This window comes from Antedon mediterranea, chromosome 9 (genome assembly GCF_964355755.1).
Source record: "Antedon mediterranea chromosome 9, ecAntMedi1.1, whole genome shotgun sequence".
In the NCBI taxonomy this organism is placed as follows: Eukaryota; Metazoa; Echinodermata; class Crinoidea; order Comatulida; family Antedonidae; genus Antedon; species Antedon mediterranea.
In genome coordinates, this window is record NC_092678.1 from 24,386,414 (window position 1) to 24,402,222 (window position 15,809).

Sequence of the window (15,809 nt, forward strand, 5' to 3'; positions counted from 1 at the left end):
AAAAAATATAAAAAAACATAGGTATACTCGCATGAACATAAACTTAAAAGTGAGACATTCAATTCTATGGTTCCAGTGTGAATAGAGCTTAAGTCATAAAAACATGTGGTATTACTCTCATGGACATAATGTTTAAAATGCGAATGGACATTAACCCTTTCACTGCGGAGCGTTATTCCCACCTCTGTGCGTAATATATATTTAAGAAAAACATATGATATTTTAATTAATTGCAAAAAAATACTAATTGAGATAATTGTGTAATTATTTTTGTGGTGTGTGATGAGCAAAGGGTTAGTCTACAGTTGGGTATAAAAAAAAAAGTAATTTGCATATTGATGACGTCATGTGACGTCATTACAGGTATTTTGGGTTTCGTGTTTTTTATCAAATCAATGATAAAAACTATATTTTCTATAAGAAATTCTTATGGAATACGTTTTTCCAACTGGATATTGATGAAGATACGTATAACAAATAAAAATATTTTAAAAAATTGAATTATTTTTATTGTTTTATAAAAATTATGCACAAATCAAAGTTTTGGGGCTAAATCGTGAAAATAATGACATTTTCGAAAAATTCCCTATAGTACAAAAACTAACTATTTTTTCAGAATTTTTTTTTTTGCGTGTTGTGATAAACACCATGTTGCCCTATTGGAGCTGGTAAATTTGTGTTACTTTCAAAATGGCCGCCATTACGCTACTCAACACAACTTTCCAAGATAGAAATACTATATAGTATACTATATATAATATAACTATAGAGGGCGCATTATTTTCAAGACGATAATACAACTATAGAGGGCCGTTTTTTTTGCTGGAAAAAATTTTTAATGACTTCCAAAAATATTCAAGTTCATCGAAAAAATACAGAGGGTGCTATATATTATAGGAAAATACGATTAAATCATTGTTTTGCCCATACCCGGTATTACCGGGTATATGTATTTCAACGACGTCTGTTTATACCCGGTAGTACCGGGTATACGCAGTGAAAGGATAAGTCACAACTAAACCATAATAATATTAAAATGACAGTTAGTTTGTTTGCCTTTTAGATTTTCAAGTGCAAATAGACCTTAAGTCACAAATATAATGATATTAAAATGACAATAAATATGTGTGTATCTGTGAGGAATTTAATTCCACATTAACCCCTCTTTTTCTAAATACTGGTTAAATTTTGCTATTTTGTTTTCGTCTCTTTCTGCTCGTTAGTTACGCTTCACAGTTTAGTATAATGAGTTGGGTGAGGTTTACGCTTCCTTAATGGATGGCGCTTGTCATCAACAATTGAGATACAAGTATTATTGGCAGGAAACTCGACGGTTTTTGATAATTAAGAACTTTCTCCTCATCATCTGTCAACTAATAACTGTAGAGGGATGTGTACTTAGATAATGGTAATATTAGTTGAAAATAAAATCATGGACCAGTAACACTTGTCAATAGCATCGTAGCAGTCTCAAGATGGTTTATTTAGTATTTATATTATATAGTTGTGTATGGTTTTATTCAACTCTATGTGCTGAAAAATACATTCTAATATAACATATTCATCTTCAGTTGAGGAAGTACAGATTAGGCGCTCCACTCTCCACAAAATAAGGAGAATATGAATCTATGGCTGTTTTTTTTTATGTAATTTTTTTGTAAACCTTTACCCTATAAAAGCAAGGAATATACCCGTTGTCTCCTCATCAACTTAAAGCCCATTCAATGAAAATTGAAAGAAGACTTCAGTAAAGAAGTCAAAAAACAATATACAGTAAAACAAACTGATTTTTAGATGATTTTAACTGTCAATATGATTGGTCTAAAAAACGGAGGTTAGTGGATGCAATTGGTTCTGACAGGATATGACAATTACATGCAGTTGAGCGAGACGATTGATTACATCCAGTCTACTAAATGTTGAGCGACGATACAAACCCTTTAAGTTGTTCCTAATCTCAGACATTTAGTTCAAACTTCATACTTATCTTACGGATTAGCATGAGTCATTATCATATCTTAACATTTGCATTTCTTTATAATAGGAAAGTGAGATATAATTTCAAAAGTGGCTAGGATTGTTTCCTTCTTAAACTTTTCCTTAATGCACATATTTTTAATATTTGAAAAGAAAACTAAAGATCTTGTTCACAATAATTTATCTGCTTTCTGAGATATAACTTCAAAAGTGGCTTTTTTCCTCATTAAACTTTTCCTTAACATACATATTTTTAATTATTAAAAAGAAAACAAAACTAGAGATCTTGTTCACAATAATTTATCTGCTTCCTTTTACTAAATGCCAACTCTCTTTTTCAAAATTAGCGTTTTAAGAATTCTTTTGTGTTTAATTGTAAAAAAACGTATGTTTACGGTAATAAGAAATGAAACATTTATGGATGGAATAAAATAAATATTTATACTGTTTTATCGCCAGTGTGTTGTATGCATGATGTCAGGGTTGTTGCTTGTAATGTTTCTTGCTGGGATAAGAACGAACTCAAAAGTTATTAATGTCAATCATAGGCAGGACTTGAAATGAAATAGCAACAACTAATTATGATCATCTCCCTCGACATTTAAATAATTAATCAATAATTTAAACCCATAATTTAATAACATGGTTTCAAGGTACAAGTTGATTGGCAGTGAGAAAAGTCATATAATATATTGAGGAAAATGTTTTGAGGGTAGTGCAATATTTTGAGAGAATGCTCTATTTTCGGAGGCTATGGTTTGGGAGTGTTTGACTTAGAATGGAAGGATGTAGTTGTTTCAATTAACTGCTATTAATAACTTAACCTGGCATTTTATCCTGGGGGCATTTCTACAAGTTGTAATTTACTATATTAAAGTGGAATGCATTCGTAGAGGAAATGGCTACCGGTTACCACGCTTCATCTTGAGGTATATGACATAATTAAAGCAGTAAGTGATTCGCCACAATCTTAAAAGACGATAAAAATACATCAACTGATATTTTACCTTTCAAGGCTGTTTGAAGAGGGTTGATATCGCCGACGATGAATCGTGGGTTTTTTCTAAATTCGTCCATTTTCTTCAGCTTGTTGGTCCAGAATTTCACCAAACTCACATGACCTCTGCTTGCAGCAGCATACAAAGCTTTCCTTACCAGTACAACGGAATAAAGTAGTTCTACAAACAACCAAGAAAAGAAACAAACAAAACTGTGTGATTTTCAAAAGTTTAGTTTAGCAGACTAGGTGTAAAAGTGATTTATATTCTTTAGTTTAGAAAATTTGTCTTGCAAAAAGGTGCAAGCAATGTGGCACAGGCAGGTCTCAAGTTCATGCCTCTTACATGCTAGCATGCTAAGACCCTTACCAATACTCTACATCGCTCTCTCTCTCTCCTGCCCCCCCCCCTGTCTCTCTCTAGATGATAAATAACACTGTACCTGGTTTCTGTTGTACCAGTAGTTGCACAATAGACTCATGGCCATTCAGAGTTGCAACATACAACGGTGTCCCCTATAAGAATCAATTTCAGAGAAGTCCATTAAATAATGCAACTTATGTTAAACACACGATGGGTTTAGCATAAACAAGTCCAATTTTGTACTTGTACTCATATCTATCTGGGTTTTCTCTCTCTTTTTGGTACATAAAATAAACATTCACATTTATATAGCTAAAAATCAGTGGTGCTTCAACTACAGTCTCATAACATGGATGTACTTAGCATGTACACCTGTACAGGTATGTACATGCTAAGTACCATGACTTAGTTTTCAAGAGTTGAATAAACAAAGCATAGAAATGTGATGCATAATGAGAGACTTTTACCTTTTCCGTTTCTTGTGCAGGGTTTGCACCATATTCCATCAATAGGGCTGCTATGCTACGGTGTCCTAACTCGCAAGCTACATTTAGAAACGGAGGAGCAGAAGAGCTGACGCTCTGTCGACGTCGGTTCACATGAAGGGGAAACAGGCTGTGCTTAACGATCTCAGACTTGATGTGTGTAGACAAATAGTATTCAAGCTCTCCGACATCGCCAGTCTCAATCAGGTGAAATATCCGTTCGGTCACATCTATACACAGAAAATTTCAGAAAAAATAAAAGCATCATACAATTTGTTTAAAATGAAGCAAATTTTATAAAGAAAGGGCATAACCAGCTTGGGTTGTGATTTTTCAAAAATAATATCGAAACAAAAAGTGAACTTTACCATTAAATTGTGATTTCTCCCTCAAGTTTTGATCAACGTTCAAGCTGAGACGATGGAGTTGTGCTTGCATTGCACTCCCGCTTTTACCTGCTCACCAATTATTTAGCACCCCTCGTCCGTACTTAGCTTCTCTCACCTGTTCTTCAGTTCAGAAAAACCTCTATCATTCATTTTGTCCTGTAAACTTTAATTCCCATTTACTATAACAACTACAATAAAATAAAAAGAAAATAAGTTATAATTATAAGCAATTAAACCACAGGCATAGAATTGAAGTGTACAATAGATTGGCTGGTAAAATTGGGTCTTTTTTATCAAAGTTTTATCCTACATTTCAGGTCAATTTGACGTCCATACTTATATTCATATTGTCTGACTTGGGTGGAGTACTTTCATTATGGCGAAGTAGTACTTCCTGTGAAGACACTCAACATTCCATTGTTCTAATCTCGTGGTTATTCTAAAGGGAGATTTCTGTTATGGAAAAAACTAACTAATGGTATATTAATATATTAATATAGTGCACCAGAAGCTGGTGGTGATAACCTTTGATCTGATTTCCTTTCTACTGTCTATATTTCATATAATGGAACTGTGGCTTGGTGGTTAACACACTTGCCTACCAATATGAAGGTCCTAGGTTCAAGTTATGGATTGTCTTAAAAACTCTGCCACTCTTAATTTTTTTTTTTTATCAAATAATTTCAGATGAAATAGTGAAATAGTTGTGTGCAAAAAAAAAAAATTCTCAAAATGAATAACAAAATTCTGAACAATCACGTACACGGTTTCCGTTAATTCCGACATGACTAAATGTGATTCCCAACTTCTGGTGACAATGAATTATTTATGGGTTTGGTAATCAGGAGTATTGCGACAAGCGTTTTTTTTAGGATTTAGTGATGTAGGCAGAATTGGTGAGTAAAAAAGCCAGTGGCCCTGCACGTAGTCTAAGCACTCGCACTACCTCTGACTCAGTGCTTATACTTTTAAGTTTAATCTTCCAAAACGATTTAAACGGTTCTCACGGTATGTCCTTGGTGTTACAGATAAGTTGGCAGGAATCCAAGTTATATCTAACAACCGGGACGTTGATGAGACGCAATCGTCAAATAGAATACACACACAGATTATCTCTATAACTACTTTGATAATTTATCTTTGAAATATTACAAATATTTTAACAAAAGATTAAAATGGTTTACAAGCTGTCATAAAAAAAAACCAATACTATAATAATTCTAATGTCAACCAAACTATATTGATGTTCCTAATACATACATTAAAAATAATGAATTCACATTTTTATATTTATAATAACAACAACCAAATTATAAATAAAAATGCTAAACATACCCTATCTATCTCTCAATATTGATGATTTTGTACACAAATTATCTTTAACCTTTTTTCTGTATGATTCATCAATAATAAAAATGTTTATGCAGCATTTGAAATATCACAAGAGAATTTGTTGATGTCCATTCAACTGTATCAAAATCTGACAATGGCAGGAATACAAATCCTACTGTTTAAATAAAGTAATATACTAATGTATTAAAAAGCCTGGTTTATAAGCTTTGCTGTTCAGACATGCAGTTCACACCCACACGACGGGGGAGATAGTAGTGACATCACAAACCACAGGTCATTCATGGCTGACCGCTCGAGTTCCCACACAAGGGTAGTTGATATTTTATCAATAATTTGAATTTAATTTTCACGGTTTTTGAGTTTATCAATAAGTGTTTTACTGTAGAAAATATTTATAGTCAATTAATACACTATTATTAGTATTCTGACAAATGTTCGATCAATGTCGCATACCTTGTTTTTTTCTGGGTAATATGTAAGTCTATTAATATACTATTACAGTGAATTTATTTCCCATACTCTTTTTTTTTTCCTAAGTTTTTTTTCTATTGTTAGTTTCTAAGGAAAATCAAAATATCTTATTTTGATTGACAGTTTATTCCAGTTGTAAAGCTCTGTCTACACTATCAACTTTTTGTGACAAACAAATGTGATGTGCCCATATATGGACATGATGATGTCATATCACTACCGTATTTGGGAATATCACTACCATATATGGGCACATCACACTCTTTTTTGTCAAATAAAAATTCAAATTAGTAGAAACCAGATTAGAACCAAACTATATAATATGTTTTTACATTTTCTATCTTATTTTTTATTTTTTTTATTTATTCGACTTCTCACTAACTCAGTTAGTGAAGGATCTGGACCAACAGGTGGTAAACACTTCTAAAACGGTCCAGTCCCAATTTGCACAGTGGCTGTGTGTGACAGTGGCTGTGTTTGTGTGGACTAGTACACCAGGGTAACCCCCTACTCGTCTCGAAAGATGTACTAGGTTCTTTAAAGTGCGCATGAGCTATGTGTACACTGGACCTACGGTTTATAGTCCTTATCCGAGAAGACTCGTTCTACCACCAGAACCATGGAGCGAGTGAGCCTCGAACCCTTGCCGATGTTATGTTATGGCTACTTAATTACGGTTCCACTGTCTTAACCGCTTGGCCACTCACTCGCAAATCAATCTAAATATTAAAAATTAATTTAGTTTTTCCCTCTAAATATTGTGTAACATATTGTAACAGGACGAGATGACCATGACATGTTAGATTAGAAATAAAAAGATTAAATTTAGTACAAAATATAAAATGACTTTTTGATAATCGTTACCCACATGGCGGCGATACTATTGGAGTCGCAGTAGGTGGACATGTCAGATAAAATTTGATTTTTTAAAATAGATGTATTTCAGATTCGAAGGAAGGAAGCTTAGCGTTGATGGATGTGTACTTAATTATTATATTGTATTACGGACGGAGAAATAGAGTGCACTAGTGTGTGATTGAGTTTTAGGACTTAGTTTTAGGACTTAGTTCTTAAGTATCGAGGCTTAGATTATATAAAAACAAAATAAAGCAAATTAAATTAAATTATTAAAAAAAGTTTATCTGTCTTTGTAATTAAATAAGCAAACAAAATATATATAACAAAATTTTAAAACTTTACAGAAATAATAAAATTAGGCTTATCATCACATCATCAAATTTTATAAAATTTAAAAAAAAAAGTAAAAGCATGAAGACAGAGTTTACAGTGTTGTAAATTCATTCAGACATTTAAATCTATGAAAAAATATATTTTTAGAAAATGCCTGAACATTAATAAATTCAACTGGAAATGAATTTTTACTAATAAGCACTCAACTGTCGTTATCATGGAATGGAACACTTCCCATAATTCCACAGGATTGGGAGATTCATTACACAACTTTTCCATCAATTCCTTTGATATGTAATCTTGCAACACTTTCAAGGGGGTTGTTTTTTTCCCAAAACGAAGAAATAAATTGAAGGATATTAATTTTGAAAGCTACAATATTGAACCGAATGAATTCATTTCCCATTGGAAATGTATAAACATGATTTTATTTCTGCTGAGTTTTGGTTTCATTACGAATAAGTTACATTTTTTATTATTAAGCTGATTGAATTTTATAATTTGAAGATAATTTTAAAACTATTTCTTAGTTTGTTAAAAAACAACCCCCTTGAAGGTGAGAAATTGGTCAGATATTTTTCCCTACCAAATAGGGAAATAATCGAGCAGATGTCATAACATGCTTTCATATTATGGGTTTTTTTTTCAAGTATGCCACTCCCTATGGTCATATCCTTATCCTTATATCTGCCTAAATCCTTTAATATCCTTACAAAATATTTGTGGTACACCATGTTATTCTTAAAAAGCAAAATACAATTTGTTTCCATTTTTTGGAATCATATGTGCACAGCAAATCTTATTTCAGCAGTGTTCCTTGCCACTAAAACCTCTAACAATAGTTTTTACAAGTATCATTGTATATGGGATTGGTAGGAATAGATATTATGAGAGATATTCCTAAAAGTACAGTATATGCAGTCATTATGTTTTGTATACTATATTCAACTCCTCTAATACCAGACTCTCTTGTTATTTGTTTGCATAGCTATCCTTATTATTGGGGACATTTCGCCGTCATTGACATTATGTTGACATAGCACAACAACGAGAGACATTAATTTTGATGAGAAGGTCATGGAACACTAATTAATTAAAAAAAACTAAAAACCTAAAACCTGAAAACTGGAAACTCTCAAAACTAGACTTTTCTTGTGGTTCAAAGGTTTAAAATTGAATTAATTAGTTTCAGTGGAATTAATAACATGAAAAAATGTTTCACTTTCGCGTCTTAAGTATTTTAATAATTAATAGTAGTTTGTACAGAATTATATAAAATAAAGAAACGAAATATTGTGCATTTAAAGTGTATATTTCACACATAATTTGTCTTTTAATCTTATCAGTTAAAATACTATAAATCTGTCGTGGTTTATATCATAAACCACGCCGGAACCTTTCTCAATTGTAATTCAATTATTGATCACAGCTCTACTACGAGACATTCCTTAGTATTAAATCCTCTAATGAAACTATCGTCAGTTTTAGTAGGAAGGAAGTGTACTCTACACTGCTAAACTCTGACAAACAAATTTAGCATGGCAATCGTTGAATGAACGTCATGACCGTGCTAACGTTGTCCTTTTGATATCTGACTTTAGAAGAGTGACCAATGAAGTTTGACCGTCCTTACTTTGTCCTTTTGATATCTGACTGTGGAAGAGTGACCAATGAAGTTTGACTGTGCTTAGTTCTCCTTTTGATATCTAAACAGTAACCAATTAAAAATGTCCTTTTCAAACTGATTTCATTATGCAAACTTTGTGAATTGTTATTTTTTGGAATACTTACTCATTCAATCGGATTGTCTCTTATTACTGGAAATATTTTCTATTGGAACTACAGTATCTACTAAATTCTCTTTGGTGATTTTGTAAATTTGCGGTGAGTACAAAACGATACTTATTTGATAAATACCTCTTTTTATTTTGAAATGTATATAACTAATATGTAATTGGTTTTTTAAAGATTTAGAGTTTCATAGTATTATAATTAATAGTTCCTTAGGTATAATAATTCCACGTCCCTTGTATGTGAAATTTGTCTTAATTTGAAAGGTGAACAACTATAATGGTATAGTTTATTTTGGATATATTTTTTAGTTTGAACAACCATAACGATACATTTTTCCAATTACGGACCTGGGAGAAGGTAAAAAATGACTAACATCATCCAAGAAACTGTCCCACTTTCCTGATGGGTCCCCTTTCTTACTGGGTCCCCCTTTCCTGATGAGTCTCCCTATAAATATCGCTATTGTGTCATCATCAGTCAGTGTTTGACAAGAACAATGAATTGACTGAAGTTGTATAAAAATGAAAGTACTATAATATTGCTACTAGCGACACACATGTTACATCTCCTTACGGGATATAAACAATTAAGTTTAACTTAAGTTTAAGCTTTCTAAGTTCAGAATTCTTGTTTTAATTTTTAGAGACATTTCTTAACACAATTATAAAATGTTTTAAATAAAATGGTGAAATACTAGATTGTTGATTTCATTGTAATGAAGCATAGCTTATCATCTCTTTTGTGTATGATAAACAGGATTTGAACTTGCAACCTCTTGTTTACAGGGTGAGTAACATAGTGATGATACCACTGGACCACATTTATACTTAGATTTCAAACCCAGACTGGTTTCAAAGAGTAGATTGTTACAAGGGTATGTTGATCTTGTTCCAAGTTTACATGACTGCAAAGTGGAAATAATATATAGGGCAGTTGAAGAACAAAATCCACTGTCATAAAAAAAATTTTAATACCGTAATGTCACGGTTGATTGCATTTAAAACATCTGCTTGCAATAATTTAAAATGAAATCTAATTATAATAAATAATAATTATGATATTATCACCATAATAATTATGTAGTCTTATTCAAGTTTGATGAAATTTTAAATATTTTTTCTTATTTTCAAGGAAACTTCTAAATGAAGAATGACAGCAATTGACCCGATTTTAAGCTATTATGTAAATTTTTAATTATTAAAAGTGAAATTTGTTTCAAGTCAAGAAATTACAAACAGATGAAATGAAACTTGAATTCATGAATGAATTTGAAAGTTGTCTTAATTATTTGAAAACATGACCTGACAAAAGTTATGTTGTAATGTAGGCCTTAAAAATATAAACTCATCAATAAATGTATTTAAATGAATGACAGATACAATGAAGAAAGAAAGAAATTAGTTAAAGGATGAGGTCATGAGGTGGTTATCCGAATGATTGTAAAATCAAAACAGTACTGGGTATGATCAACTAGCGTTCTTGTCACCAACTAGTCATCCATTCATAGAAAGTACTGATGTAGCAGACTATCGTATGAATGAGTGAATAAAGAAAGAAATTAGTAAATGAATGAAAATGAAGAGTATATAGACCGGCAAGAAATGAAAAACATGTGAATGAATGAACTGTCAGGTCACTCGTTGCATTCCCCTGTCTGTTAAGTGTTATCTACATCATTCACAAATAACTATCTTCTGATTAAATATTCTTATCGTTTGAGTGACATTCTTATCTTAAGCACACATGCTTATCTACAATCTACTAGTAAATTCAATAATAGATGTTGTGTTGAATGTACAGTAGTAAAGAGAAAGATCACCAACTCGTCTACAAACACAGCTCTATCAAACCATAGAGATATTATAACATCTCTATGATCAAACAATACTAATAAGGTGTCTAGGTGTTTTACAATTCCCGTTCCCGTTCAAATAACATTGTGAGGTAAATTCCCGATTGATCGTAATCAAAACGGTACTGGGTATGGTCAAAGAACTTATAACACAAGAATCTCCTGTTCTTCAATTTGCATTCAAAACACAGTATCGGAAGTACAGGGTTAAAAGGTCAAACTGGGCGACGCCATTTCACAGCATGGAGCAGCGCCCCCTCCAAACTAGGAAGTCAATTACTCTACCCCCCTAGAGTATTAGCAGATCCCCTCTATGATTTTGACTTTCTAATTTGATGCGGGCGCCCTACTCCTCAGTCAATTACTCTATCCCCCCTAGAGCATTAGCAGATCCCCTCTATGATTTTGACTTTCTAATTTGATGCGGGCGCCCTACTCCATGGCTCACAATGGCGGCAACCATAGCCCTATTCTATCCCACAATGCCTTTCAAAATTGTTACGCGCTTCGGACGAACAGGAGATTCTTGTGTTATAAGTTCTTTGGTATGGTCTACTAGATTTTCTGCTCCCAACCAGTACATCCATTCATAGAAGCCTTTTAAATATAGAGGCAGTTTTTATTCAAAGAATTTTTAAATTATCATTATGCATTTAATCTGCAACCATTTAAAAAAATTATATAATTTAAAAATAATTAAATTTAATCCTTGAATTAGTCATCACATTAGTTATTATGATTATTAAAATCAAAACATTCTTGGTTTTTTATATCACTTTTATTTAAATGTTTCCGTTATTTCTTTATAAAACACAAAAATATAAAATACAAGTTTGTTCATCTTTACTCTGATTTTGTGGAATTCATGAGATACAGTAGTTTTTTTTAACATATAAATAATTACAAAGTTACTAATCCTTGAGATGTCATTAAAATTTAATTATAATACATTGAAAATTGTAGAAGTTTTGCAATTGCTTTTTCTCCTTAAAAACCCCAATAATAAAGGGTGTGCGAAAATAAAGGTTATTAACAGCACTTACAATAATTATTTAAAATGAGAATGTTCGTTGTACTGGCCTTGTAATTTGTACTATTCGTAGAGAATACTTCCCCTCTACTAATTTAATCAATCCTCTAACTTTAACTTCAACTTCCTTTCCAGTCAAGTTTATAGACTTTTTAAAATACGTAAGCCTAGTTTAAAAAAAGCAGTGCTATCCACTATTAGTTATTGCCTTGATGATTATTATATCATTATAGGACTAGAGGCTAGGCCTATTATTCTATAATAGGCCTACAGTATCTATCTAAAATTATGATGATCTGATTGATGATGAGGAAGATTTTATTTTTTGGTTTTATTTTCAGCAAATAATTAGATGGTCCAGTAAATGATGTAGGGAGGTGAATGGCCAACCCTAGCCTTAGGTTAGTAAGTTTATGTAGGCCTACTCTACATTACTTTGGCTAGGCCTAGAGAATAGATGTCAACAGAGCAGGCCTCTAGCCCCTCTGGTGGTCCTGGACCTGGACGTAGCTAGCCTAGCCCAACCCAAGGCCTAACTTAGGCTTAAATTTGACGATTTAACACAAAAAAATATATGTTATGCTTTATCAGTTGGAAAATATGTATTATTAGCGAGATAAAGAAAATACTCACGTTCTCAAACTGTTATTTTAATAAAGATTTATCAAAAATCTTACACGTTCGATGAATAAAATTGTTATGTTTATGTTGTGTTGCCCCCTCTTGCGGTACAGTTCGGATGATTAGACTCCTTTTAATTTTGTTGAAAAAAAGAAAAAAGGGCAGTATCATGTCTGCTGCCCCCAATGAATCAGAACGAGATTTGACTCCTCAGTGGGTAGAAGTACTTTTTTTTGTCAGGAAGCTAGAAAATAGAGATTTATTTAATTAAAATTCACCTTTTCCTAATAAAACTGTATTGATGAAATAGTGATACGTTTATTATTAAAGATACCGGGACAGGTAAGTCTGTTAATATTTTACTCAAGCGTATTCAATGATTGGTTTTAACGTTGAAAAAAAAGATGGGTTTGGTTATTGTGTCCTGTGCTCTCAAATTACGATGGCAACATTGATGATTTTGTACCTGAACAACGTGGGGTGTAGCCGGTAGAGTACACCTTAAAATACTGAAATGTCCTACTACTGGGCTAGGCCTAGCATTTTTGTTTGTTTTACCACATAATTTATTTATGATAATGAGGTTATCTGTTAATAATAGTTCATTTATAATTAATTGATCAGACTGTGTTGGAATTGAATGTTTAATAATAATTGTATTTATAATTTTGATTTTAGTATTTAGGACATTAAAAAAATATTAGGCTAGGCTAGTTACTAATTAGGGTCTAATTTATTTTTATTAATCAATTACAGTATGTACTCTAGACATAGACCAGAATATACAGTATGCTTAGCCTAACTCTAGGCCTTATAATATGTAAAAATATTTGATTGAAATATTGCTGTTTACAACCATCAAAGTATGCATAATAAAGTTGTAAATATTTAAAGACAAAGAGTTCACGCAACGTTTCAGTTTTAAGTGGAGAAACTAAAATTAACTTTGAAATTGTGCTAAATGTTCTTATGGGATTTGTATATTTAAACCTAGAGGTTAAGGACAACCGTGGATATTACGTTATTGAATTTTTAAACCATCTGCATAAATAAAATACAACATTTCATGAATTTTTAATTCAGGATTGATTAAACTAGATTCAATATTATTGTGAATTTAGAAAGATTGTTTAAATCAGAACAATATTTTAGGATCAGTGTTTGTTTATTCTTTGTGTAAAATAGTCAATTATTGACTGACTGTAGGCTAGACCTACTTAATTAAATACTGCAATTTTTTAGTTTATCACAGACCTGCTGCTAGTGTATAAAATTTTGTTATGCTAATGTTACTTATTCATTTATTCAATCTTATTCATAGTACAGTTAATTTTGTTCTTTTTTCTATTGGAGATTTCTTGTACAGAAGCCAGCATTAAAGAAGACCAGTCCTTTTTTCTAGTCTACTGATACTGATAGTGTTCAGTACAGTACAGTAGGTTATTGAAAAAACAAAACAATTGTACAGACAGTATAACCACCCTGTTGTATAACCACCCTGTTGTATTGCTTTCATTTTCCACTATTTGAATTGAAGTGGATGATCTATTATTACATGTTTTGTTTCATATTGGTGGTCATAATTGATGCTTCTTCACTAAGGGCTGAGCTACAAGTTTGTACAAATTTCCCAATAACCATTAAATATATCACCATTTCCTTTACATAATGCTTTTCTCTTGTTTTTATTTCCAGGTGATGACCTTGTAGAGTGGCATTTAGGGATTATACTACTACTACTCTAGCATGTAGCCGTTCTTCTACCATACAACTAACCTATCAGCTGCTGCAATGTTTTGCAATACATTAGTTCTAGGAATTATATTAATTAAAGGTAAGTGTTGATTAATTTTAATTTGTTGTTCTGATTCTGTTAGTGCTTACTTAAAATCTGGACTTTGTCTAAGTTTTATCCGCAGTCTTGAGTTAGGGTAGACACTACAGGAAGATACACTCATCTCAGTTTAAATAAATCTATGTGGTAGAAAAGAGAATAATGTTGTTACCCAATAAAGGAGTCTATTTTGTGTCTTGCTTGCGTCTACTGTACAACTGACAAAAGGCCACCTCTCCAAAAAGAGCATCATTTACAAAAGGAAGAAATCCATTTAGCACCCCCCTATCAGATAATGATAGTGACAATCTGTAAATTATTTTATTCAAAATAATTTGTAGTAAATTCTAGATATGTTTGCTAATATAATATTAAAGTGAGAGATAACTCAACAGTGCTGCTCGATTAGTGCTAAATTGAGCATTTTATTTCAGAATTCTTGTTTTATGTGTGACACTGCTGTTTAATTAAGTTCAGATGCCATGCTGTTTTTTTCTGACTTTCACCGAGTAATGACAAGGAACATGTGTTTGCGCCGGAAAACTTTAATTACATTAAGAATAGGAAACTTCTTATAACACACACACATGTACAGACATAGACACATTTGTATCGTTCAACACTAAAAATATTTCATTTTTTCATTAACCGGTTATATTACCAAGTCTTGGATATTATTACAGTATTTATTTTGTTTTTAGGATTTAAATTTAAAATGTTGACATATCTACAATACATTGACAGTAAAAATAAGATACAAGAAACAAGATTAAAATGTTTGTATCGTAGAATAAGTTTTCGATAAAATTCAGTTAATATAATAATTGTAGAGTACATCAAATATAGTAATTATGATGAGACATGTTAAAGTTAATAATACTGATTCTGGACATACTGTAGTAGTAAAGTATATAAAATGTTGACTTTAATCGAATTATGTTATCTGTTGACGTCCAGTCTTGGAAATGAAATAATTTACTAATAAGTGGCATTTGAATTGAATGTTAGAAGTCTGAGTTTGGTTAAAAGGGTCGATTAAATCCTGTAGTACCTTTGTAAATGGTTATAAATTGGTTAAAATCTATCAACTGTCATCGGTTGTTTATTGTTCCGTTGTTTGTAGCATTATGGGATTTATTTACAATGTCACCAGCTCTGATTATTTCCTGAAAAAAAGGCTGTTCCTGTCTTTGTTTTACAAAGTTTCATTTTTACAACAATCTTAAATGACTTATCAAATTCAAAAATTAGCTGTTCTTTTGTTTGTTTTGTTCTGGAATTTTATTCTATGGTTTGTCCATTGATAACTCCATGATAATTTAAAAAATTATTATTAACCAATTTAGAAGAAGTACATCATTGTAACCACTATAACGTAGTCTAATTCCTCTATGCGAAAACCCAGCATGTATAAAATAGACCTCTACCAGTAAGTCAGCATGTAAAAGTAA

The 15,809-nt window shown here is 31.7% G+C and overlaps 2 protein-coding genes across 10 annotated transcripts in view; one reads left to right on the top strand and one right to left on the bottom strand.

Moving 5' to 3' along the window:
• Window positions 1-2,426: 2,426 nt before the first annotated feature.
• Window positions 2,427-12,598, bottom strand: LOC140058350 (uncharacterized). The gene is made up of 6 exons (XM_072103913.1): window positions 12,537-12,598; window positions 4,192-4,400; window positions 3,806-4,053; window positions 3,418-3,490; window positions 2,985-3,155; window positions 2,427-2,482 (listed from the first exon to the last, which is right to left on the bottom strand). Exons 2-6 carry the CDS (start codon window positions 4,259-4,261, stop codon window positions 2,427-2,429), a joined length of 618 nt encoding a protein of 205 aa, XP_071960014.1. The 5' UTR covers window positions 4,262-4,400; window positions 12,537-12,598.
• LOC140059333 (putative receptor-type tyrosine-protein phosphatase mosPTP-1) overlaps window positions 5,855-15,809 on the top strand; it is a 53,742-nt gene continuing 43,787 nt past the window's right edge. For 7 of the 9 annotated variants that reach the window (XR_011847164.1, XM_072105210.1, XM_072105215.1 and 4 more), the window contains exons 1-2: window positions 12,747-12,866; window positions 14,220-14,358. Coding sequence is in view for 8 of the 9 variants with exons in the window: in XM_072105210.1 (XP_071961311.1) it covers window positions 14,316-14,358 (43 nt within the window). In the remaining variant the exon portion in view is untranslated. Of the gene's footprint in view, window positions 5,876-9,088; window positions 9,112-12,746; window positions 12,867-14,219; window positions 14,359-15,809 lie in introns of those variants that run through there. The other 2 variants (XM_072105213.1, XM_072105211.1) reach the window with 2 other exon arrangements.

Bases quoted from the DNA above. Each gene is read 5' to 3' on its own strand.
- LOC140058350 (XM_072103913.1), bottom strand. From the start codon at position 4,261: ATGCAAGCACAACTCCATCGTCTCAGCTTGAACGTTGATCAAAACTTG. The intron at 3,156-3,417 runs GTACAGTGTTAT...GGTTGTTTGTAG, and splicing joins ACTGGTACAACAGAAACCAG to AACTACTTTATTCCGTTGTA. The intron at 2,483-2,984 runs GTAAAATATCAG...TTCTTATCCCAG, and splicing joins TCTTCAAACAGCCTTGAAAG to CAAGAAACATTACAAGCAAC.